The sequence below is a fragment of the Penicillium hispanicum genome (assembly GCF_028827665.1).
Source record: "Penicillium hispanicum strain IBT 35686 chromosome Unknown utg000001l_segment0_segment0, whole genome shotgun sequence".
NCBI classification, from domain to species: domain Eukaryota; kingdom Fungi; phylum Ascomycota; class Eurotiomycetes; order Eurotiales; family Aspergillaceae; genus Penicillium; species Penicillium hispanicum.
The window spans coordinates 4,358,351-4,382,041 of NW_026623193.1; the positions used below are offsets into that span (position 1 = coordinate 4,358,351).

The following is a 23,691-nucleotide window of genomic DNA, read 5'->3' on the forward strand; positions in this document are numbered from 1 at the left end:
GATGAGTGAAATATTGCTGGAGTGTTTATATAGACGGCTGTATAAGCCCGCCTCGGAAGGATTCTTAGTCGTATTAGGTTTAGTTCCCACCGAGTCCGTTATGAACAGAGACTACCAACGTGAGAAACATGTCGCCACCAAAATCGGGTGTTTGGGCATGCAAGGCCTCGGAAAATTCATGGTATGAGCTGAGCTGTTCCCCGACTTCCTCGCCACATCTGGCCTGGGCTGCAGCAATCCAGGCCTGCGGAGATGTTGCCATCCAGAGACCGGGCCGGGCGTCAAAAGGCAGCGATTCCATGAACAGCCAATTCGGACAGTATCCATACTTGTAACTGAATACTGACAGATCGAGAACGTATGCCATAAAGACGGTTCGCCGCACGCCTATTAATGTTAGCATCCACCAGTGGATCTATCGGTGCTCAGGATTGGCCTTCTGGGAATAGATCTCACGTACTCTCTCCTAGCAACCAATCCTGCCACGACGACTGGCCTTTTGGCAGTCCGGCGTCCACGCATGCGAACAGAGTTTGTGTCCATTCCGATAATATACCAAAACACATATCTGCCTCTTCCCGCTCGGCTGGAATCGGTGAGAAAATCGATGCCGCCAGATGAACCAGAAGGGCTTGAAGTGCTATGAGAGCTTCTTTCGCTGACACGGTTTTGATATCGACCCGGATGAGGCGCTTAAAGCTTTCACAATACACACCCGCCTTTTCCTCTACGAGTGCCGTGAGGTGATTATATATACCAGGGAGCTGTAACTTGGGATGCACAAAGGATGCCGGCCTCCGTGCTCTGATCAGCTCTGGCACCGTATCAAAGCCTAGTCTGGTCACCTCGACCGCACGATCGCGACCCGGGACACAAATAGCGGGATCCGTACCCGGAGCGCGGAGCCTGAGAGTGTTGGTTATACAGACTCCCGGAGTGTCCCAATTCGCGGGAGTAAATCCAAACGTCCGTAGTTTCTCGGACGCGGTCGGCGGTGCTTTCAAGGGGTCCAGATCGTAGACGCATTCCAGGTTTTTCTGGGAGCACCGCGCGCATTTCGGTTTCTGGATGATACACTTCCGTTTGGCAGAAGTACAATTCGCACAGGCTTTGCGAAGCGGGACCATCTTGCATGGTGTGGGCGGACTAGAAATCGAACTGGAGGGTTGTGAGGCTTTCCACCTGTATGAATGCAATCTAAGCCCTATACAGTCTAGCCTCCACCAGTTCCAACATCGATGGACTCGATCCACTCGCTTACCGCGAGATGATTCCTGGGTTGATCCAGTGCTCCACCGGCTCTTTTACTTCCCAAAATCGACAAGTCGGCGGAACTCAACGCTTCTTCCCCAACCAATCTCGTCGCCAGCTTTGCTACTTAAGAGCTCGATTTCTCGATGCATCGTTGACGACTGACTTCCAACCATGATTGCCAGTTTCACCCTGCAACTCGTGGCCGTCGCAGTGGTCCTGGCGATCATTCGCCGTCTGGTCACCTCATGGCGACACGCGCGAAAGGCCCGGACGCTCGGGTGCGGCGATCTTCCCCTGTATCCATACAAAGATCCCATTGGAATCTCCACTCTCAGGCAAACGGTGAAGGCCGACCAGGCGAAGCTCATCCCCCGAGCTCTACGAGCAGCGTTTGCGCACCTTGGAAGAGCTGCAGGGCCGCTATGTCACGACCTTTATGATTTACAACATGGGCCGCGAAATCATCGTGACCGCCGACCCCAAGAACATCCAGGCCATGCTGGCCACGCAGTTCAAGGACTTTGAATTGGGGAGTGTTCGCCGTTCATCCATGCACCCAATGCTGGGGACGGGCATTGTAAGTGACACTCTCCCGGCGATCTGCACCGAGACTGACCGACGCAGTTTACCGCTGATGGCGAGGAATGGAGCCGATCGCGCGGGCTCCTGCGACCCCAGTTCACGCGCGAGCAGATCAGCCAGTTGGAATTGGAGGAGGGACATATGCAGAACATGATGCGGCTCCTGCCCGTGGCCTCGGATGGCTGGTCGGCGCCGACCGATCTCCAGTCGAGGTTTTCTCGACTGACCATCGACTCTGCCACCGAGTTCCTCTTCGGAGAAAGTGTCGAGAGTCAACTGGCGGCCAACGGACCCGACAACAAGGACAACTTCGCCTATTACTTTGACTACTCCCTGTGGGTGTGCTCCCTGCGCGGTCGCTTGGAGAAGCTGGCGTTCCTCGCCAACACCAAGGCCGCGAGGCACTCGGATCGCCAGTGCCGTCAGTTCGTCGACCGATTCGTCCACAAGGCTCTGCGCAAGGATCCGAATCCCAAGACCGACGAGAAGACACCGTATGTGTTCCTCGACGCACTCACTGCCACGACCCGCGATCCCATCCGATTACGCTCGGAGGTACTGAACATTCTCCTCGCGGGCCGTGACACAACTGCCTCGCTGCTGAGCTGGACCACCTTGATGCTCGCCCGTCACCCGCAGGTTTTCCAAAAGCTTCGCGAGACGATTCTCGAGACCTTTGGCACCTATTCCCACCCACGAAACCTCACCTTCGCCACCCTCAAGTCCTGCCAGTACCTGCAGTACTGTTTTAACGAGACCCTCCGGCTATACCCCGTGGTGCCCTTCAACCGCCGGAACGCGACGTGCGATACTACCCTGCCGCACGGCGGTGGCCCGGACGGCCTGTCCCCCATCTATCTGCGCAAGGGCCAGCCTGTCATCTACAGCGTCCATTTAATGCACCGTCGCAAGGACCTGTGGGGTCCCGACGCCGAGGAATTCAAACCAGATCGCTGGGGTAGCCGCAAGGCTGGCTGGGAGTATCTCCCGTTCAATGGCGGGCCGCGGATTTGCATTGGCCAGCAGTTTGCCCTGACCGAGGCGGGTTACGTCCTGGCCCGGCTGCTGCAGCGCTTTGACAAGATCGAGGATGTCTATCCGGATCGCAAGATCCGCTATGGTCTGTCGCTGACGTGCTGTCCTGGAGATCCTGTTACCGTCCGCATGCACGAGGCGGCTGACGCATAAATGTTTGATGGCAACTGGAGGAGACGAGAGGTTTCAAACTGGAAGCTAGCAGAGACCCGGACGCAGATAGATGGCACCAATACCCAGTCCATGGAATCGATGAGCCCTTCGAAGCACACCCTGCGCACGAGTATGACTGATATCTTTCTATGATCAAGACCCAACAATACAAATATTCAGACACTTCAAAACTTGCGACGTCAAAGCGAATGCCACATCGCTCGCAGAACACAAGATGGGCAAATGTTAGCCATGGCAATCCCGCAGGCGCAGGGCAGGACCAAGTAGAAAGCTCGATTCAGATGGCTCATTTCCCTGGCTGGAATCCGGCCTCCGCTGACCAAGACCAGCTAAGCCCGTCGGTCACTTGGCAGAAATCCCCCACGATTTGCGGCCAGAGGATGATGTCCGGGGCGTCTTGATTTACTTGATTTAAGACGAAGCAGTCTGCGTGTCACTCTGCTTGGCACAGCTTGGCGGCGTACTTGGCGCCAAGAAAGAGTACGCACGCCGACGTTCGCCCTTATGGATTTAGGGCTCGGCTAGAAATCGCATTAACCAGGGGCAGTTGGAGCTGGCTGTCTGGCTTGATATTACCAATAGCCCATCGGTATGTGGTCACCAATGCTAGCCTCGTCATCACGCGTGCACTGCAGGTCCTCCGCCATAACGGGCGGTTTCTTATTACGCATCCGGCTATCAATCCAACCTCTCATTATTATCATCAAGGGTATGCGTCAGGGGAGTCGTGACAGAGTCTTGGCCATGCCCCAATGCTTCCATGATCGGCGACTGATTCATCATCGCCTGTCGACGCTCACCACCGGGCACCGGTACATTCGACTTGATCACGTACCGAGACCAATCATTGGCTAGCCCGCTGGATGAGATAATCGGAGCTTATAATGGATTCCGTCCAGATCTTCACGGGCTGCGGCAGATGGTCCGCTGCGGAGCTGGTAGTTGCTCCTAGTCCCCGCGGGAGTTGGTCGATGAGAAACAGGGAGCTTGTCATTCGTGGACCTGGATGGAAGATTCTCCACGGGCGTGGTCACTGGCCAGGCTTGACGTATACTCCCAAGACATGAGTGTGTTTCAACTTGTAGCGTCTGGGTTATAGATGGGCAGGAATGGGTATAAAAGGTGCAGAATCGGTTCGTCTGGACGATAGATTCGTGCGCAAAGCTTCCCCTCTTCGACAAGACATCCTTCCATACATATCGTTCCCGTTCTTTGAGTATATAGCAGCCATGGTTCAACTCACCTCTGCTCTCGCTGTTGGTCTGCTCGGCTTGTCGAGTGTTGTCTCCGCCCACCCTGGCCACAGCGTGAAGGCCGAGGCCGCCGAGCGTGCTGCTTTTGTGAAGAAATCTGGTCTGCACACTCGCAGCCTCGCTCAGTGTGCCTCGACGCTGAAGGCTCGTGGCCTTGAGGACAAAAACGTCCTTCGTCGCGAGCAGACTGTGCAGCACCTCCGTCGGCGTCGCGGGATCAAGCCCAGTATGAACGAGCCCGAGCACGCTACTGTGAAGTTCTGATGGATGATTCACATAAGCTAACTACCTTTTAGATGCCCAGTTCCTCAAGGCCCGCGACCTTGACAGCGAGCTGGGTACCTCGCACAAGTCGAATCTCACGCACGTCGACCCGTCCACCGACCCTAGCATCCTGTTTGGATCCGAGGCGACTTGTATCCTCGGCCCCGATGTCACCCAAGGGCCGTACTGTATGTTCTGCACTCAACTCTCCAGTTCATCACGCTAACGATGGCAGATGTCACTGGGGAGATGATCCGCGAGAACATCGTCGAGTCCCAGGCCGGTGTCCCTCTGTACATGGACATCCAGGTGGTGGACACCAACACCTGCAACCCCATGCCGAACGTCTACATGGACATTTGGCACTGCAACTCGACCGTGAGTCCATCGGATGGCTAGGACTGCCCCATGAGATGGCAGGCTGCTAACAACGACCCATTCCAGGGCGTGTACTCCGGCGTGCAGGCCAGCGGCAACGGCGACGAGTCGGATGCGACCAACCTCGACGCAACCTTCCTTCGCGGCGTCCAGCCCAGCAACAAGCAGGGCGTGGTGCAGTTCGAGTCCATCTTCCCCGGTCACTACACCGGCCGCGCCACGCATATCCACGGTATGAGAACCAGCCCGTTCTTCCAGACAGTATCTCAGTTACTCATCTCCGCCGTATAGTGCTCACCCACGCCGTGAACGAGACTTCGGTGCTCGCCAACCACACTCTGTCTGGTCTGTACACCGCCAAATCCTCGCACGTCGGCCAGCTCTTCTTCGACCAGGACCTGATCTCCTCCGTCGAGAAGACCGCGCCGTACTCCACCAATACCCAGGATATCACCACCAACGCTGACGACAGCATCCTCGCCGAAGAGGCCGACACCATCGACCCGTTCATGGAGTATGTGCTGCTGGGCGATGACATTAGCGACGGCTTGTTTGCTTGGATCACCGTCGGGATCGACGGCACCGAAGACAGCGATATTACCCCGGCTGCTTATTACACTGAAGAGGGCGGCATTGAGAATGAAAACTCGGGGATGGGCATGGGTGGTTCGCCGCCAGGCTCCTCGTCGGCCAGCGCTAGCGCAAGCCGCAGCACTGCGTGAGTGTTGGCTTTATAGAGGCGTTGAAGGCTGGTCCCACGGACGCTGGTCATTCTCCGGAGAGCTGGTGCTGCGCCAGTGCTGCTCTCGCGGAGTTTGTTGCGTCCGATAGGTACCTATTAGCTATATGCAGATTATTGGTGGACTTGTTTCTGCTTGACTCGGCTGGAGTAGGGAAAGACATAAATTGCGTCGAAAGTCATTCCATGTTGTCGCCCGACGGAAACGAAACCGATGATCTAAAATTAACCGGCTTGAGTACCTTGCACAGATATATCTCACTACACCTGTAACTACGCGGGTAACCACGCATGAGACCGGAAGCAGCTTGATGGACATCTGGACTGAAGGAACGCCTAACAGTGTGATCACGGCCAACGCATATTACTCAATCAAATGCAACTATTCTTCTTGCTCGTTGAAAAGCTTTCTGCTCAGATATTTCTCAATCCGCCCTAGGTCCCGAAGATCGTCCAGGTCGTGCTGGACTGGTGCTGCAGGAACCGAATGGCTGTTTGAATCCCCTTGAGTACCTCGATTGAAGGGGGATATAGTCATGACGAGGAACAGGAGCAACCGGCTCATCCCATTCAGCGGTATTTGAGAACTCATCATACCACGGAGTCTCGTCAGACTCCACAAAATCCTCCTCGATGAGGTGCGAATAGTCCTCCAGCTTCATTGGAGGATTCCCGCTTTTGTTGTGCTTGATTGCATCTTCGTAGAGCTGGGCGAGGTCCGGTGGTTTGGGCGCATAGAGATATTCGATTTGCGGGTCGAGCAGTGTGCTTCTCCGAAGGATTTGTAAATGGTGGAGTTCATTAGGTCGTATCGCCAGTTCGTGGTGATTCAGCACAGAGCGTGGTAAAGACTCGTCGCTTCAATGGGACGATGGGTGTGGTCTCGATGGCGGTTTGGTGGACTTGAAAGTCATCTAGCAGGAGCAGCACCCTCCGGTCTCCGACGTGCTGGTAGAAGAAGAGAAGCCAGTCTTGCATGACGGACAATGTCACGGAAAATCGGTGGAACGTGAATGCGAGCGCCGATTGGCGCTCTCTAGGCAATTCATTGATTAAGCGCACTAGCATCACTATGAGCACTGAGAATTTGACTATGCCACAATATGGATTGTCAGCGTCGACTGTATCTTCCGTGGTATATATATGTACATCTCGGTAGTTTCCGCTGAGCTCCAAAGGATCCATATGGACTCGGCAGCTCTGGTGCATGTTTTCTTCGACGAGATTGATATGGAGAATCGGATCACACTGCTACGATGTTCGCAAGAACATGCAATACCAGTTCCGTGCGGCAGTCTCCAACAGAAAATCCCGACAGGAAATGAATTCGTGCTCTAAGCGCGAGTATTACGGCTCTGGACGAAACACTTCCGCCAAGGGCGACAACATTCCGAAGATAGGGTATGCTCTGTGATTGGCGTTGTGTCCGTCTACTGCGCAGGGCTTTGCCGATCTGGGGTCTTATAGATCGAACTACTGGATCCCACCTCAAACACCTTGAACATGATCTTTTCTTAGTATCCGTGATTCCATGTCTGATTCATGATGCTAGTACCTTGACACATATCGGAGCCCGGCCGAGTTCGTGGTGATAAATATTGCGTGCTATTGGTCTTTGCTGATGGAGTACCGGATATCGTTTCTTTATTGATTCTGAAGATGCGGCTAGAGGCTCCAAGATTGATCTGTGGACCCGAGGAATGGGAGGGTGTATCAAAGAAACCCATCATACTTTGTGGCAAACTTTTCTGGAAGTAGATTCATTGGAGCAGGGTCATTTCGCATCAATCAAATATGGCCGTCATTATAAAGCAACCTGTACCCCAGCATCTTTTGCACACCATGACGAGAGGCTCATCTGCACTGAAGCAAAGAAATTAATTCTGCACGGCGCGAATAAAAACTATAAACAATAAATATGGATGTAGACACGGCCGACCGTAACAGCGAGGTATCAAATAAAGAAAAGACGTCAAAAAGACCCAGAGACCGGCTCCGCCCCTTCGAACATATCCATGCGCACGTTCACGCCGGACAGGCTTAGATGTACTCCTGATTCTCCGGGATCCGAGCGATGGGGGTATGCGCTTCCAACTCGGTCGGTTGACGATTGGCACGGGGGTTTGAGGGAATATCCCAGCCCCAATGCCCAGAATCTGATGGCACCGACGCTGCGGCGTAGGCGGAGGATGACGCAGGGTATGGTGAGAAGGTTGTCGTGGAGGGATCCGGACTAGCGATTGAGCTGACTTCGGCCGTGGCGGGCTTGACGGTGGCATTGCTCTCAAGCTCGCTTCTGCGATTGGACCAGGATTCGCCGCCCTGGCCGTTGAAAAGGGCCCAGCGGGTGGTACGCTCGGTGCGTCCGTCTTGCGAGGACATCCACTGTCGGTAGACGCGATTGCGCCCGAGAACAAAGAACAAGGCGCCCAGAATAATCACGAAGGCGGCGCACGCCACAGCGATTCCTGCAATCGCTCCTTTGCTGAGACTGTTTCCACTGGATGAACTGGAGCTCCCGGATGTGCTGGCCGCCGAGGCGCTGGAGGTCGAGTCGCCTCCTTCTGCGGGTGGGGACTGGCCGGGCACCAGCATGTAGGGGTAGGTAAAAGCCCGCTTGTACTGTGCGTCCCAAGTTTCGGTCGAGTTCTGGGATATGATTAGAGGGGTGTCGAGGATTGGGAGTCGACAGACTTACCGGGTTGATGACTCCAACCATTCCGTTATTCAGGCAGGAGCCGAGGGCCGTGCAGTAGAAGAAGGTAGGCTGTATTTTGTTAGTCCCCAATTCCGAGACCCCTGCAGCGTCAGATGGAGAGGCATACCTGAGTATCGTTGATCACAATCGACCACGTCGGAGCCTTTTCGGCATCGTTAGCAGACTGCACGACCACTCCTGACACACCCGTCGATTCCACTCACCGGCCCAACAAGATTGCCATCATCTTCATTGAACGAATTGAACATGCCCGAGTAGAACAGCCCCTCGCTGGCCGGCACACAGGGCGCCATGTAGTCGGCCTTGACGACGGAGTGGTTGGTGGGATAGAACTCAAAGACAACCACATCGCCGACGTCGGCGGTGATATTGTGCGGGACGTAGGCATGCGGTGCTGTCTTAGGGCCGACTTGAATGGTATGTGTTGCGCTACCGGTCGAGGTTGTAGTGGTCGCAGAGCTCGACCCCGATGCAACTTCGGAAGTCGTTGTCGCTGTCGTCGTATTGGTGGTCGTTTCTGCGTTGCCCAAGGCTGCCAGAGCCAGTGACGCCAGCAGCGGCACCAGCGACGAACGAGCAAACAGCATGGCGAGCTGGCGACGATAGAAGTCGTGAACGCCGTGATTGTCAGTAGTAGGATGGAGGAGGGAGAAAGGTCAGGATCAAACAGTCAAAGGGGTCTGTAAGGCTCTAGACACGAGTGGCTTAGCGCACCGAAAATATCGTGTATGGTGTGGCCCCAATGCTCTTTGTTTGGAGCCAGACTCGATCCTGAGTCGGAATAGTGTCGAATCGACGAGATCACTTACCCCATCAGGCCAACAGGGGCGCAGCGGCCAGTCTGATTAGGCCAATCGTTGCCCTTCGCCCCGGCCCCCAATGAGCTAATCCCGTAAGACGATAGTGCTGATCCTTTGCGGGTAAACAGATTCGGATTTCCCGGCCTACGTGGTCCTCGTCGCTTTTTATTCCCCGAAATCGAATCCTGCAGTTGGATCGGAGATGAAACACGGCCATATGAAGGGTTATATGGGATTCCCCACGAAGTCGACCTGTTGATATGTGAATATATGGATATATGCATATATGAATATACACGCATTCAGACGTGGACTGCTATTTCCCGCCGTATCTCCGTGGATTCGACGACGAGGCCTCGACCGGGCTTGCAGGCCGAACACACGAGGGCATATATAGATAATTGTAGTATCCGGTGGGTCTAGACCCTTACTGCAAGCAAATCGAGGACCCTAACGGCTGGATGGGACCTAAATGCTAATTAGCAATCCCGACTTGCAGTGTCGCCTCGAGAATATCGTAAGAAGTAATCGGGGCGAAAGGCCGTCCTTGGACGTCCATCGGGCGTATACGAATATACGAACGCCCAAGCCGACTCAACGCCACAATAAATTAGATCAACGCAGACCACTCACATTCTCAGCCTCCGCCCGGTATCCACAATTCTCATCCCCCTACCATCCATGTGGCTTTCTTCCTCATATAAATGTCAACTCCGTGCTGACACCCGTTACATCCTGCGTCGCTCTACCAAGAAAACCCCCATCGCCGGCCTCATATTCCGCCAGCAGTGCCACTTGGGCTTAGTATCGTCGAGCCTCGCTCAATTGACTCGCACCCCTTAAAACGAATGTATTCCAATCGACACATCCGGCCGCCACCGCTGGCCTGAGTTGCCTGTATCACTCGAATAAGGCGTAGGGTGATACCGCTGACTCTTGTGATTGCGGTCGCACCAGTACACCCAAGCAGACAGAAACTCTGCCTCGCCCTGCCATAGAGTAGCTTATCATAGTGGGCCATGGAGATCATCACGCAAATCACCAGCCACCCTAGGCTCCAGCATCCGGTAATTCCATAGGGAGAACTGTCGATGTGACAAGAAGGAGTGTGGATCCGAGGAATAATTAGCGGAGTGAGTTCCTTGTTACCGCCATCGTTGCCATCGGAGAGCGGTTGGGTGAGAAGGACGAGTCGTCTGCGCGGAAAAAAAGTGACATGCACACAAACCGGAAGCTATCTAGACGTCTGGCTTCACTGCTGGAAGGATACTGACGTTCTATGAGGTCGCTGAACTCGCGTGCAGGAAGGAGGAACCGTTGAAATGGCGCTTGACCAAAAGTATCATCGTAGAACATCGAATTTTCCAATTATCATCTCACTTGCATTCCATGGACGACTCTGCGTATCGCCGACTTTCTCGAGGTTTGGAAAATTGCGGCAGGCACTATGGCCGGGACGGGGAAAGTGAGCTTCGCGGTTGCCCAACTAGGAAGAGTTGATGCTTGAAGAGCCGTGGATTCCGTCCGATCATCACGATAAACATCCCACTCCTACCCATTCGTGCATTTCTCGGAACTCTCCACTCAGCCCTTTGATCGCCGAAGAATGCACCTTTCGCCTATCAATCGCATTACGGACCTGCCAATGCATGGCCGTCATGGATTTCTCATATGTCATCGACAGTGAGGATACTCATTTCCCTAATTCCAGTGAGCTTCCCCATCGTGAGCATGTCTCATACAACACCTTTGAGCCCCTGCATATCCCGAGGCATCATTCACGCTCCCCAGCCTTTCAAGCTGTGACTTTGCCTTCGACATGTCCGGTAGAAGACGAGGAGGATGGCGCTCGCCATCGCAAGGTCCACGGTCTCTCCGCCTGTCTCAGTGTCTTCTTCATTATTAGCCTGATTATCTGCGCGAGCGTGCTGTGGGCTTCCGACCAGCTGGCACAGAGCGCTCAATCTTCCCCACCCATCGTGAAGTTGTCCCCTCGATGGTGAAAGATCACAACCACCCGTTGCATGCCACTTGGTTAGGAGGTCTGCAACGATGACGCTGGTTGTTCTATCCAATGTGGGAAATCCCGCCACTTGTATCTCCAACGGGGGTTCTGATCATAGTGCTCGGGGAATTGTCAAGGTCGTTTTGGTTCTATACGCCATTGTTGCTTGTTCTCTGTCTGTCGGGTATTTGGGCCGTTTCTTCTCGCTGTGGTATCGGTACTGCAAGTACTCATCTTAATATTACATCCATGAATATATGTTGGATAACCCCTGGCAAATCTTGGCTCCCACTCTCCGTTCTGATCAACTTGGCAAGCCCTGTTGCCAATTATAGGTCGGTGGTCCAGGGGTCTTGAATATCGGCACTCGTATGCATCCACTGGGCTGCAGTAGCGGTGACTATATCAACTGACGTGGCTGAGGGCATCATGTCCGACAGCGACTCGGGCGTTCCCAGAGGATCAGGTAGTTGGGACAACGACTCAAGAGGCATCATGTTAAATAATTGCACGCCTGCTTCAGATTGTCCGGGCGCAACGAATGAGGCCTGGCTCGACGGTACCGGGGAAGTCTGGGTCGTAGTGGACAAGGATTGCATGCCACGCGGCCCCTGCTGCCATGCCAGACCTTGTTGGACGCGACCAATGAGCCCATCGGCGTGGCAGTTGACTTCGCGGGCGACCTGAGCCGCATTCTTGGCCGCCACAAAGTGATCACTCACAAGTTCCAGCGTGGTAATCGCTGTCTGCAGCGACTTGCGGGCAGAAGGGGTTGAGGGACAGAGGGGATTGGCGAGCACAAAGCCTAAGGTGCACAGGATGGCATCCCACTGGCACTGAAAAATGGGCGACCAGCCGCGCAGGAGATCCGTGTTGGACAGTACCTTGTTGAGGATATGGGTGATTGTCATGGCATGATTCAAGCAGGAGATATTGTAGCTGTCGGTCAATGGGGTCATGGAGGAGGACATGGGAGGAAATCGCATGAAGGGACGCAGTGTCGAGATCAGGAGATGGTGATAGTAGAGCTCCAGTAGGAGCCGTTGGCGCTGAAGCCACAGAGGGCTATAAAGAGAGGGATTTGGCCCGGTACGGTTGGTGAGGAAAGCATCCTCTACTCTGCTGTGAGGACTGCATAGGGACTGCGGTAAATTCTGAACCCAGTTGTGAATGCCCGTCATTTCCCTGCCAAGGAACTCGGCCAATGTCTCTAGGAGGCGCGGGTCATCGTATATATCCTGGACCTTGTTCGCGCTCAGCAACTGGAAGCATTTTCGGTGAAACGCCCCTTGCAGCTCCTGGACAAGGAATGTGAGCTTCGTGCATTGCACATGGAAGCTGAGCCAGCTGATTTCCTCATGGTTTGAGAAGAGGACTGTGCCAGATAGCCGGGCGTGCTCTCGATCATCTCCAGGTAGCCCGCAGCTAACATCAGACAGCTGTATGAGTGGCGGTCGATCCAAGGTCATGGACAACTGGGTGTCGAGCCGATAGAGTGTCCACCAAATCCTACGCTGTAGCTCCTGTCTCTCGGGCGAGAGACCATCTAGCGGGCGGATATGCAGTCGCAGAGCATGGGCGATCCGCACCGTGGCACCCAAGGTAATATGCGCCGTATTCAACAGCGAGATGTTGTACAAATAGACAATCGAATAGATGTGGCTCTGCACAACGATAATGTCCGGACTTTCGAGCTCACTCTGCAAAAGCCTCTGAGCCCTTTGATAGTAGAGTCGACTGGCGAGATTCGCGTTGGGGGCCTGCCATCCACCCTCCGAATTCCGCTGCTGATTCTCTCCGCCGACGACGAAGGCGCTGCTATACTGTATGCAAACTGCCAACAGGACATCGACCAGGGCGGATGACTTTCGAGTGGGAATCCCATCCGGCGTCGAACTAGACCACAACGAGTTGTAATATTGCCGAAACTCAGGCTCAGAGAGGACAGGATAGACACAATGAAAGGACTGCCAGAGCAGAGTGAGAAAGTATTCTTCTTGTGCCCGGGTCATCTCCTCCGCCCCTTCGCTTTCGGGATAGTGATCCACCTGTGTGACCGGACTGACCTGCGGTCGAGGCACTTCACGCGCCGGGGGATGATAATGAAAGCGTGCCACGCATGCCTCCAGCTTCGCATTGTCCATCGGCTGGTTGAGCGCTTGGGAGAGATAGCGAGTGATCCGGGTGACAAAATATGAGGACGACAAGGGTCCATAGTAGATCTGGCCCATCTGTTGGAAGCCTTGCCATCTTTCCGTGGTGTTGGTGAGTTTCGCATAGTCGAACGAGCCGTGGACATTTGATGGCGGGAGCGTCTCGCAAGCCACCTGTGTTTGTAATTCCCCTTCGTCTTTGAGTTTTATGATCTGGTTCTGAAGATCCTTGACCTTGTTTCTCAACCGTTGCATCTCTCTAATATCAATAAGGTCAGCGGGACATTACGCTCTGCAGATCATGGCCTGAAGGAGAAACAGAAGGAGAGGCTGGTTCCTACCGGTTTACAGCCAAGAGCGAGGGGGCCTCTTGTTGCTTCCCCTTGATGCAATGACTGCCTCGATTCAAGCAGTTTTGACAGGGCCAGCTTTCGTCGCATCTCACACGATTGAGCCGACACCAATCGCACGCCCGAGCGACTTGATTCCGCTTGGGGAGTCGAGTTGTGACAGGTGTGGTTGACCTCTCAGGGGATGCGTCGTGGTTGACAGAGAAGGTCGAGTACATGACGGAGCCCGAAAGTAATCAGATCGGTACATCGAGGCTATCTAGTCGTTGAACTCGAACAATAGTCGGAATCTTCAATGGAATTTCCCTCTTGATTATCGGAGAGGAGATGGGGGAGAGGGTGAAGCTGTACTGCGGACAGAGATAAATCAGGACTCTCGTCATCGATTGACATGAGGGCGAGTCAGATAAATTGAAATCCAGAAGTTTGCAAAGGAAGAGAGTTGTGAAATGGAGGAGATCCCAAGCTTATTATTTCTAGATTGGCACTCGCTGCCTATTCGGGAACTCCGATTGCCCCATTGGGCAAGGCCCAATTTCTGTTCCAAATAGGAATCTTGACACTTCGATGATATTGGCAACTCCTACGTACTGCTTTGACTGCTAAACTACTAGCGTAGACGCACTGGCAAGAGAAGATTGCGTGCTACATTTCGGATACCATATGGAGTCTGATTGCAAGATGAGTATGGCACGAGAAATGGTCAGTCTCCTGTACCTTCCATTCTATCCTCTAAAGAAATAGCTAGCATTGATGAGAGCTGTCAGGAAATTAGAGAGGATGATCAGTGTTATAATGAAATCAGACCAAAATGACCTCTCAACCTCTTACTGTGTTGTTCATGACAGCACAGAAGCACACATTTCCCCCTCGTGGAATGAGTTAGAACCGACGGCGAGGGAGAAGGCAGGATACTAGCATATAGAGGGCCCTGCTGCAATTGCCATCACATAGACGTCATCTATGGTATTCACGATCACTGATAGGGCTCTCTCCTTCAAGGCGGGGGGCAACTGTTTCATCAGGGTACTCTGGGCGCCGGCGATTGCGCTTTCAATGTCCGCCTGTGAATAAGCTTTGCCGTCCAGTAGAGCCGTGAGTCCATTGATGGCCTTTCTTTGAAAAACTGTACTTGCAATCGCCAATCCCAACAGCTGACTCTGGCCCTGGGCGATGTTCATGAACTAAATGCACTCGGCCACCCTCTCAGGGGGGACAAGAACCGGTCCCACCGCGTAGGCAGCCTGCGTGGTGGCCACCCATGGGGGTGGAGTACCCGTAGACGTTGGCGGCACTGCACGATGTACATCAACGGGGATCCAATGAGCATGGAGATGTTACTTGCGAGGTACCACAGATTGGAATAGCCAGTCTTGGACATGAGCCACCCGCACAGCAGAATCGTGACCACGTAGAAGCAGATAAACGGCAACAGTCGCACAGCCGACATGATGCCCGAGTCGCCGTGCACGAATTGGAAGTAGAGGGGGAATAATAGACAGCCACAAAGAGAGCGGCGCCACCACAGACCATCAGGACGTAGAGGACGATCATTGTGGGGTTTCGCAAGAACTCGCCATGGAACAGTCGCTCGGTTTGGTTGGTCGCGACACAATAGTACTGCCTAAGCACGAATCCCGCGATGCAGACGGCGGAGACCACGTGAAGAATGATATTCCGCCCATCCGTCCACGGCCATTCGACTCCGCCAAAGACGATGAAAAAGACAATGGCGACGTGCATGCCCGGAGACCACCTAGTCCAGCTCCACGAGCCTTTTGACGAAGCTGCGGCCCTGGCCCGCTGCGCGCGGCAAGGACGGCAATAGAAACACATATACAGGCGATATAACCGCAAAGATAATCAGATTGAGATAAAATGCCTGTTCCTCAAGGTTAGCACAGCTGGGGAGGTGAGAAAGAGATCTCACGTACCCATCGCCCGATGGCCGAACTATCCGAAAAGTTGCCCCCAATGATGGGCCCCATGATACAGCCAGTGCCATAGATTAATCCGAACCAATGCCATATACACGGCCTGTCCCTTGGGGGGGGGGTAGTCAGGATGGTGATCAAATTCAGATTCCTAGCTCGCGCTGGTTAGTTAGTCCTCTCTTTCTCACACACGCACACTCTTACTCTCTCTCCACACTTACCCCAGATGCATACCCGCTCCACCAACTCCTGCCCAGACGCGCCCAATAATGATTGCATTCATGCTGGGGGTTGCCCCACAGAGCGCACTGCCAGTTGCAAACATGGTCAAACACCCAAGAAAAAGCCATTTCGTATCGAAGATAGCGTAGACTTTTCCTCAGGAGGGGAATAAAAGCCACCGATCCCAGAGTGAAGCCGACCACGAGCCAATTCTGCTGGGAGTACTCGTTGAAAGCCCGCGACGTCTGCGTGGATGTCCGCCACGATCGTGTTGTCTAAGCCATAGAGCAGGTTGGCTGAGAAGACAGCAATGCAGATGAGCAGCCAGCGCAGGCCTCGGAACTCCCGTTGCCAGACTTCATCCTTATCGGCATGGCCGTCTAGAATTTGGGTTGAGTCGTTGATTTCCTTGGAATGTTGTCTTTGTCTCAAGGTCTCAACCTTGGAAGGTTGTCAACCTAGATGAGTGACTAATCACGCCTTTCCCATTTCGCTAGCCAACTCCGAATCTCCTTTGGGCAACTCCTAAACTGGCCCAATTCGGTCCGGAGTTGCTAATCATGAGCCCAAGTTAATATGCAGATCAGGTCAATCATTACTTCGAACAGCCCAGAGCTCCTCTGCACCATCTCCCATATAAATACATATAGCGCGAGCTCTATTTCGAGGGTTCGAAGCTCTAGAGGTTTATCGTAGACAGATGGTTGACAATTATTGAACTACCTATATGGGAGCCACAGTGCACCAAACGGAAATATACAGAAAGATCCATCAATTAGCACAAAGAGCTAAATTATTGATAAACCTGCACTTTTTAAACTGATTGCAAGCTCTCTTGATCCCTCGACCTCTGCATTACTCGCTTCCCATCCTGCTGCAGAGGCGGTATCCTAGCAGCAATCATGTAGGTGCAGACGAGGATGATCGCAACTTCCGGCAACATAGTCATAACCAGATATGTGGTTGAGTCTCCCTTGATCGCATTGAACTTCATGTTGCCGCTAATGACGAAAATAAGCGAGTATACCAGGCGCACTGCAAGGAGCGGAACGCAGATTGTAACGCCCTTCAGAGCCCATCGCTCATCGTCGGCATATTCAGTGCATCGTCGCCAGAAAACGACAAATACTGCGACGAGGTAGAGGTAAATGACGGCCAGTAGCGCCATGCTAGCTTGGCTGTACGGAGTCGGGGCGAGCGGATGGGCGACGTGCATGACAGTCACCCATCCGGCAATCGATATGGCGATATCTAGCCACGTTATGATCGATGGAATCCAGAAAAGCCAGTTGGATACAGTGGTGCTAACTTTGTTGCTATGGCGGACAAGCGCTTAGGTGATATTGGTGAGAAGTAGAAGGGCTCGAAAGGAACTAACATTCTTTCAAGCATCTCCAGCAAGAGGAATATGATCAAAATCATCCCCAATGACTCGCAGACGAATATGGCCGCCCATAGACCATGGGAGTCATCCTTGATTGTGGCCAGCTTGCAGCTCCCACTGACGATCCGAAGGAGGGCGAAGACACCGATGCAAAACCATCCGATCTGATGTATATATCTAAAGTAGAAGGCGAAAACCAGTGGGGCCGAGAAGGCAGCGATTTGAGCGACGGCGATACCATCTCGGTAGGTGAATTTTCCATGCTCGGGCATGATTGGAGTCGTCGATATTCACACGATTTCGAAATAAGAACCGGAATTGGTTTTCGGATACAAAATGCATTCTTATTCCCAGCATGGCGACTCTTATATGTCAAGCAGTACCAACATGACCAACACCATTCTGTCGCCTTGGGCCGATATTGATGCCATTCTGCTGTACGAGGAGAGCGGCCTATTTATTGGGCGAACGCAGGTGGCAGTTGCACTTTCCGGCAAAGCTCGCGAGACCAGGTGACCGGCGGTGGAATTTCAGTCCGACGCCAGTTGAACATCAAGGAAATGAACGAGAACGAATGCAGGTTTAGTGGGAGGATCGGCGGTGTTAGGCTGTTGCGCCGCTACGGCTGAGCATCTTGGCGGGGGCCGTTCTGCTTTGATCCACTCGAGAGCCGTGGCAGAAGTTTTAGTCGAATATGATTCTCCAGTTGTATTATCACCTCAAAGTGACCGACATCAGGGTTTGAAAAGTACAATAAATAGGCTTCTCTGGACGATTCAGATGACTCCCCGAGTTAGAATCGCCTATCCCCCTGCCGCGAAAGGACTGGCTCTCCTCAATCCCGATCCAAAATGCCAAAGTAAGACAGGGGCCGGAATTCCGATTCCAATAGAAACGAAGGCGAGAACACTGTTGCCCCATCCATAGCTCAACGCTTGAAACATATATGGGGCAAAGAGTGGGAAACTGAAACCCGCCAGGGAGCGTAGAAGCACTGCGGCCGCCAGCGCACTAGCCGCATAGCGTGTATACGCGTCGACAATGTATGTCTGGATGCATTGCATCCCGACGATGCAGCCCATGCCAAAGATGAAGATTCCTATGTTCGGTGCAATCCAGTGCTGATGGGTCTGTGCGGTCCATCCGTAGATGAATAGTCCAACGGGCATGCAGAAGGCTGCGACGCCCAGTATAGGGACTCGGAACTCGGGTTGGCCGACGTCGTTGTTGCGATGCTTCATTCTTCGGTAGATACGATCAATCAATATTGCGCAGATTTGAGCGCCAAGGATGAATCCCAGACCCATCGAGATGTAGTTAAGTCCACCAACACCCTGCGACTCATTGTAATACTCGGGGCTGGTCCATAGGGTTGGGAATGTCGCCATGGTCAGATACATAGTGCCGTATATAAATCCCATGTAGAGCGCTAGGGCTTGAACAATTGGCTGAGTTGTCAGAAGACGGAGAGGGCGCACCAGAGCAGCGCGTAGTACCGCACCCCGGTTTTGTCTTTGCCGTTCTGCCTCGGTCTGATAGCTCGCATCGCCGGTTTCCTTGCGGATACGGCGGGCTCTTTCCCCTAGAATCTTCGGTGCATGGCTCTCTGGGAGGAAGAGAAACCCAGCGATCTGAATAACGCCAGCGGCTATTGACGTGGCGTAGAAGACCCATCTCCAGGTGGTTCTTTCCGCGACGAAAGCACCAGCAATCGGACCAACAGCCGGACCCAGCAGTGGCGCTAGCGAATATATTGAGACCGCTTTGCCACGTTCTTCAGGACGGAAACAGTCCCCAAGAACAGCCCCACCGATCTATTTATGTCAGCTCGAGCTTCGAGCTGGGGAAGACATTGTGAACTTACCGCCATCGGCGCACTTCCACCAATTCCTGCAAGAAATCGAAAGGCGATCATTTGCCCAGTAGATCTCGAAACACCACATGCAGTGTTTAAGATGATGTAAAAGAGATTGGTGACCTGTAGCACCATCTTTCGCCCATATATCTCTGACAATGGCCCTATCACTAGTGGTCCCAAGGCGTATGCGAGAACAAAGATGGAGAGTGTCAACTCCGACACTACCTGGTCAGTTATGTTGAAGTCATTTGCGATGTTCTCCAATGCTGGCGCGACAAGCGTGGAAGACACCGGCGAGATGAAGGTGAAGCATGATACAAGTACGGTGGCCGTCCACTTCTTCTTCGTAGACCAGTTTTTCGGGTTATCGGGGTCATCAGGGCCGGTCCAAGTTACCTAGTGGAAATACACCTGTTATTCACGGAATCTTCTGAAAGTGCTCTAATATCGCTCACCAGCATGGGGTCCTGTGTTTGCTTTTCTCCGTTCTGCGAATTCTGAGGAGTTGGCTGGCAACTGGCAGCCTCGAGGTCCTCGCCTGGCGTACATTTTGTGTGAAATCTCTCCTTCTTTTCAGTTTCGTTACTCTCGACAGGGCTGATACTGCCGGCTGTGTGGCTGGTCGAGCAAGACGACCCGCCTTGGTGGGCATTCACATCTGGGTGCATGTTGGGGGAGTTGACGAATTCCTCGATGGTTTTGGGCGCAGACACCGTCGATAAAAGACACGGTTGTAGATCAAAAGCAATTCTGGTCGTGCATAAATATCTTTTGCCTGGGTCAGCGGTGTGGCATTTGTCGCGCCCTCTTCTGCAAGGTCCATGTATGCTGACCAGATGGCTTGCGGCAAAAGCATGGGTTTTATGTGGTCAAAAGGGTCTGATCCACGCAGGCAGACGGGAAAATCCGGGAAATGAGGCTGCCAGGTTTGTACCGCAAGCATATCTAGACGGTGATTGCGAAGTTATTGCTGCGATGTACTCCGTCGGACCCCGAGTACCGCAAAAGCCGAGCTCAACTCCGCGACATACCGACGCCGTCAAAACACTAACACCTGGGAAAACATGTTTGCTTTTCTGAACCTGCAGGTTCAATAACACGGCGTGCTAAATCTCTCTTTATTGACAAATATAAGTACACGGCAGATCCCTGGAGGTGTCTGAACTCGATAGTGAGTACTGTGTCCGAAGTGCCGCATATCCGGATGGGACCTGGTGATTTCGGTGATTTCGGTGAATATACGGACGTTTCGCGCATGAAGAAGATTGACCGAAAAGACCTTCGATGCGACGGCAATTCAAGTTGATACTTATTTAGATGCGTCGCAAACTGTTTCATGCGGGTGATCATCTGAAGACCCATTGGGACGGATCCAACATGCTAGGCCACCGTGCGAATCAAAGTCTCCAGGTAAGCCCGGACTCTCTGTACATCTCTCAATTCCGCGACAACTCCGATATAGCCATCCGGCCGAACAACTGCCAGGGATCCATGGGTCGGATCAACTCCATAGATGGCGTACGCGTCATCCAGCTCATATCCACTGTAGAAGGACATCTCCGAGTACTGTTTTACTTCCTTTGGAATTTCATTCCACATGAAGTCTCTCGAGAGACGTGGATGCATAACCACCTGCTCCAGAACGGACGATGGGAAGCGGCTAATCATGACACCAAGCGCGCGGAGTGTCTGAGAAGAAGAACCATGCGTATCTAGCAAATCTGACGACGTCAAACATAGAATGCGGAAACGACCGGTTGACGCAAAATCTGCAGTATGACTCAGTTGGAGGGGACGCACAATAGGGAATTGATCTATTCTTACCATCTTGCAAGTCGCGGCGACGGCCATCTGCATGCCGCACTGCGCGCACATTCAATAGCCTTCTTCCGGGTCGCAGAATACCGGACAGATAGTCCGTTCCCCGGATGGGATTCCTGCCACCGGCAAATTCGCGGACCACGGCGATGTTCTCGGCGTATTCAATTCCGCAGCCGCTGGTGAATCCGTTTCCACGGCTGAACACCCGGAGAAACTCCTCATGTGTCAAGCCTCCGACTTCATCTCCGGATGCCCCAATCTTTCCAGAGAACATGGACGAGAAGGCACGATCAAACTCGATCAGTTCTTGTGCAATAGTGTGACGTTCGATTTGATATGTGTCGAGGATAGGATCGGGATCTCCACTTCCACCTTGCGGCGTGAGGCCGTGGATGGAATAAGCCAGCTTCCAAGCTAGATTGTAGGAGTCCATCATGGAGACATTCATGCCTTGTCCTGCCTATATCGAGGCAGAAGTCATCAGTGCTTATTCTGGGGAGGGACATCTTCAGGACTGTTTTCTCATACCTTTGGACTGTGAGTGTGGCACGCTAAGGATAGCCCGGTCAGTTAAAGGTACTCAGATCGTCAGATAGACAAGAACCCACCGTCTCCAGCGATGAATACTCGGTTCACATCCTTCGAGTCTTTCACTGAAAAGTTGTCTGTGACGCGCTGGCCAATCTGATACGCTGCCCACCAATCGACCGCACCGTCCTCCTTGGGCCGGATATAATATGGTTTGAATGCTGCGGCTGCATTGTCAAAGATAGTTTTCTCTGTGACCTGGCTGCGGCGTGCTCTGGCATCCGCAGCGGGGGGTGTGTTGCTGCCACTGTCAGGCTTTCTATCGTTGTCGGGGTTGATATCGCCTGGCACTTGCACATAAAGGCGCGTCAAGTGGTCACCAGTTGCAATACGCTCGCGGGGAATAACCATCACAGAGCCTGCAGGCGAGTGGATGGCACATCTCCTTCTGATATCAGGGAAATCTGTATCCACTACCAGGTCCACCACGCCCCAGATGTGATCAAGGGATTCGCCTTCCAGCTTGAGTCCCATGCATCGCCGAACCACCGAGTGTGCACCGTCGGCTCCAACCAGGTACTTCGACCTCACAGTCCGACGCTGACCTTCCGTTTCAATCTCCGCCAGTACGGGGAACTCGGAATTGCCCACCTCGTCAATTTCCACATTGACAAGCGTGGTGTTCCTCTGGACACCTCGCTTGGAATACCGAAGCAGGTCCGTCTCTAGAATTCGTTCAATCCGACCCTGATGAATGGTCACTTCGTGGGGAAACCGTGCAGGAACAGTGACATCAGACACGATTGAGGTGCGCTCGATGACTTTCTCCGGATCATCGGACGGGTTCCAAAATGCAACCTGTATGCAACGCTGGTCAGCGACGTCTTACCCCGGGAGACGACATTCATGGACCTGCCACATCTGACACCCTTCGCAGAGAATCTCGTCTGCCAGACCAAGCGACTTCAGCGTCTCCAATGTACGAGGCTGCAGACCATCGGCCTGTCCTGACTTGAGAGTGGTCGGCTTCGAGTCTACGCACAGCAGGGAGTCATCTGTCAATCCGTAGCGTGAGAGCAGCAGCTCTAGCATGAGTCCCGCCGGCCCAGCGCCGACAATAACAACCTCATACTGCTCACCCCGGGTGTCTGTGTGAGCATTGGGCGACAGACGCGGTAATGGAGGAGCGAAAGAAGGCATGACGCGTAGCTCGCGCGAGGCGGCGGCGTATTCGGTGAAAACGGGCATGCTGAATATACCCGCGCGGGCAAATACGATGAATGGCGTGTACCGAGAGAGAGTCTTCCAGGGCTGAGCGGAGAATGCTAGAGTGGGGATTTATATCCATCCTGAGCGGACTCGGTGCGCCTTTTGCTGGGTCCCATGGGCAGCGCGGTGTCGGGCCATTGGCAGGACTAGGTGGATGGCGGGGAATCGAGGGGAATGCGCGATGAAGGCATAATCGCTGTTGGTCAATGGATCTGGTGGATCGGAATGGTGGGAAGAGCCAGTCAGGACGAGAGGTTGAGGGAGGGACGAGCATTGTGGATTGGTGAGATTTGGGTAAGCAACAGTCATGGCGATCGGCGCGTGGGGGATTTCCGAGAATGGAGTTCTGAGGCAAGAGCTGAAGCTTGGATATGCAGTATTCTTGCATTTCATGTCACTAGATCTGTTCGGATTGACCTTCTCCGGCAGCAAACTCTCTCTGTACAATAATCTTCGTTTACTCGAATGTTCCATCCTAGAACAAGGATATCGACTTAGCGGAGTCGATTAGGGGCTTCTTGGCAAAGTAGAATAGACTTCTGTGAGGTATGTAGACACAGGGCTGACAGCTGGATATGAGCAGTTGGTGGAATATATTGCTTCATTGGGAGCTACTGAGGTAGTCATCTATATCGGTAGCTAGTATGTACCTATTATGATAATAATCACCATAGACAAGTTCTAAAAGAGGAGTTATCTGCCCCTTCAATCGCATAGGCTTCAGCAGATGGCGATGATCGAAGATGGCAGATATCCAATCACGGAGTTGAGACGGACAGTTGAGCCTCAGCGGGCGCTATTTTGGAGGTTTCAGGCAGACTCCATTCGGCATTGGGGCCAGGGTCCATCACACCAATGATAATATTTAGCTTTAAATAGTTTTAGTTATTAAAAAGTTATATAGGGCCTTTATATCTTTAATTATTTTCTATTCAATAACGCCGGTATAGACTCATCGATCAGAACCAC

General features: G+C 53.1%; 11 protein-coding genes across 11 annotated transcripts; 3 read left to right on the forward strand and 8 right to left on the reverse strand.

Moving 5' to 3' along the window:
* Positions 1 to 79: 79 nt before the first annotated feature.
* N7459_001632 (Zn(II)2Cys6 transcription factor domain-containing protein) lies at positions 80 to 1,127 on the reverse strand (the record flags this gene model as incomplete). The annotated part of the gene is made up of 2 exons (XM_056940817.1): positions 80 to 387; positions 461 to 1,127. The coding sequence occupies 2 exons, from the start codon at positions 1,125 to 1,127 to the stop codon at positions 80 to 82; spliced, it is 975 nt and encodes a 324-aa protein (XP_056805097.1).
* Positions 1,128 to 1,425: 298 nt separating this feature from the next.
* Positions 1,426 to 3,024, forward strand: N7459_001633 (cytochrome P450; the record flags this gene model as incomplete). Its single annotated transcript, XM_056940818.1, has 3 exons — positions 1,426 to 1,596; positions 1,631 to 1,831; positions 1,879 to 3,024. 3 exons carry the CDS (start codon positions 1,426 to 1,428, stop codon positions 3,022 to 3,024), a joined length of 1,518 nt encoding a protein of 505 aa, XP_056805098.1.
* Positions 3,025 to 4,274: 1,250 nt separating this feature from the next.
* N7459_001634 (intradiol ring-cleavage dioxygenase) lies at positions 4,275 to 5,662 on the forward strand (the record flags this gene model as incomplete). The annotated part of the gene is made up of 5 exons (XM_056940819.1): positions 4,275 to 4,524; positions 4,580 to 4,750; positions 4,798 to 4,940; positions 5,007 to 5,172; positions 5,232 to 5,662. 5 exons carry the CDS (start codon positions 4,275 to 4,277, stop codon positions 5,660 to 5,662), a joined length of 1,161 nt encoding a protein of 386 aa, XP_056805099.1.
* A 399-nt stretch (positions 5,663 to 6,061) lies between these two features.
* Positions 6,062 to 6,341, reverse strand: N7459_001635 (uncharacterized protein; the record flags this gene model as incomplete). Its single annotated transcript, XM_056940820.1, has 2 exons — positions 6,062 to 6,170; positions 6,193 to 6,341. The coding sequence occupies 2 exons, from the start codon at positions 6,339 to 6,341 to the stop codon at positions 6,062 to 6,064; spliced, it is 258 nt and encodes an 85-aa protein (XP_056805100.1).
* A 1,378-nt stretch (positions 6,342 to 7,719) lies between these two features.
* On the reverse strand, positions 7,720 to 8,985 carry N7459_001636 (cupredoxin domain-containing protein; the record flags this gene model as incomplete). Its single annotated transcript, XM_056940821.1, has 4 exons — positions 7,720 to 8,328; positions 8,378 to 8,446; positions 8,505 to 8,540; positions 8,602 to 8,985. 4 exons carry the CDS (start codon positions 8,983 to 8,985, stop codon positions 7,720 to 7,722), a joined length of 1,098 nt encoding a protein of 365 aa, XP_056805101.1.
* A 1,871-nt stretch (positions 8,986 to 10,856) lies between these two features.
* Positions 10,857 to 11,201, forward strand: N7459_001637 (uncharacterized protein; the record flags this gene model as incomplete). The annotated part of the gene is made up of 1 exon (XM_056940822.1): positions 10,857 to 11,201. One exon carries the CDS (start codon positions 10,857 to 10,859, stop codon positions 11,199 to 11,201), a length of 345 nt encoding a protein of 114 aa, XP_056805102.1.
* A 331-nt stretch (positions 11,202 to 11,532) lies between these two features.
* Positions 11,533 to 13,924, reverse strand: N7459_001638 (uncharacterized protein; the record flags this gene model as incomplete). Its single annotated transcript, XM_056940823.1, has 2 exons — positions 11,533 to 13,615; positions 13,698 to 13,924. 2 exons carry the CDS (start codon positions 13,922 to 13,924, stop codon positions 11,533 to 11,535), a joined length of 2,310 nt encoding a protein of 769 aa, XP_056805103.1.
* Positions 13,925 to 14,890: 966 nt separating this feature from the next.
* On the reverse strand, positions 14,891 to 15,449 carry N7459_001639 (uncharacterized protein; the record flags this gene model as incomplete). Its single annotated transcript, XM_056940824.1, has 2 exons — positions 14,891 to 15,000; positions 15,059 to 15,449. The coding sequence occupies 2 exons, from the start codon at positions 15,447 to 15,449 to the stop codon at positions 14,891 to 14,893; spliced, it is 501 nt and encodes a 166-aa protein (XP_056805104.1).
* A 13-nt stretch (positions 15,450 to 15,462) lies between these two features.
* N7459_001640 (uncharacterized protein) lies at positions 15,463 to 17,518 on the reverse strand (the record flags this gene model as incomplete). Its single annotated transcript, XM_056940825.1, has 6 exons — positions 15,463 to 15,588; positions 15,641 to 15,791; positions 15,862 to 15,948; positions 16,014 to 16,303; positions 16,722 to 17,178; positions 17,241 to 17,518. 6 exons carry the CDS (start codon positions 17,516 to 17,518, stop codon positions 15,463 to 15,465), a joined length of 1,389 nt encoding a protein of 462 aa, XP_056805105.1.
* A 531-nt stretch (positions 17,519 to 18,049) lies between these two features.
* On the reverse strand, positions 18,050 to 19,772 carry N7459_001641 (MFS transporter; the record flags this gene model as incomplete). Its single annotated transcript, XM_056940826.1, has 3 exons — positions 18,050 to 19,060; positions 19,111 to 19,500; positions 19,560 to 19,772. 3 exons carry the CDS (start codon positions 19,770 to 19,772, stop codon positions 18,050 to 18,052), a joined length of 1,614 nt encoding a protein of 537 aa, XP_056805106.1.
* Positions 19,773 to 20,484: 712 nt separating this feature from the next.
* Positions 20,485 to 22,701, reverse strand: N7459_001642 (putative phenol monooxygenase; the record flags this gene model as incomplete). Its single annotated transcript, XM_056940827.1, has 5 exons — positions 20,485 to 20,873; positions 20,929 to 21,385; positions 21,454 to 21,476; positions 21,534 to 22,311; positions 22,366 to 22,701. The coding sequence occupies 5 exons, from the start codon at positions 22,699 to 22,701 to the stop codon at positions 20,485 to 20,487; spliced, it is 1,983 nt and encodes a 660-aa protein (XP_056805107.1).
* Between the last annotated feature and the right edge of the window lie 990 nt (positions 22,702 to 23,691).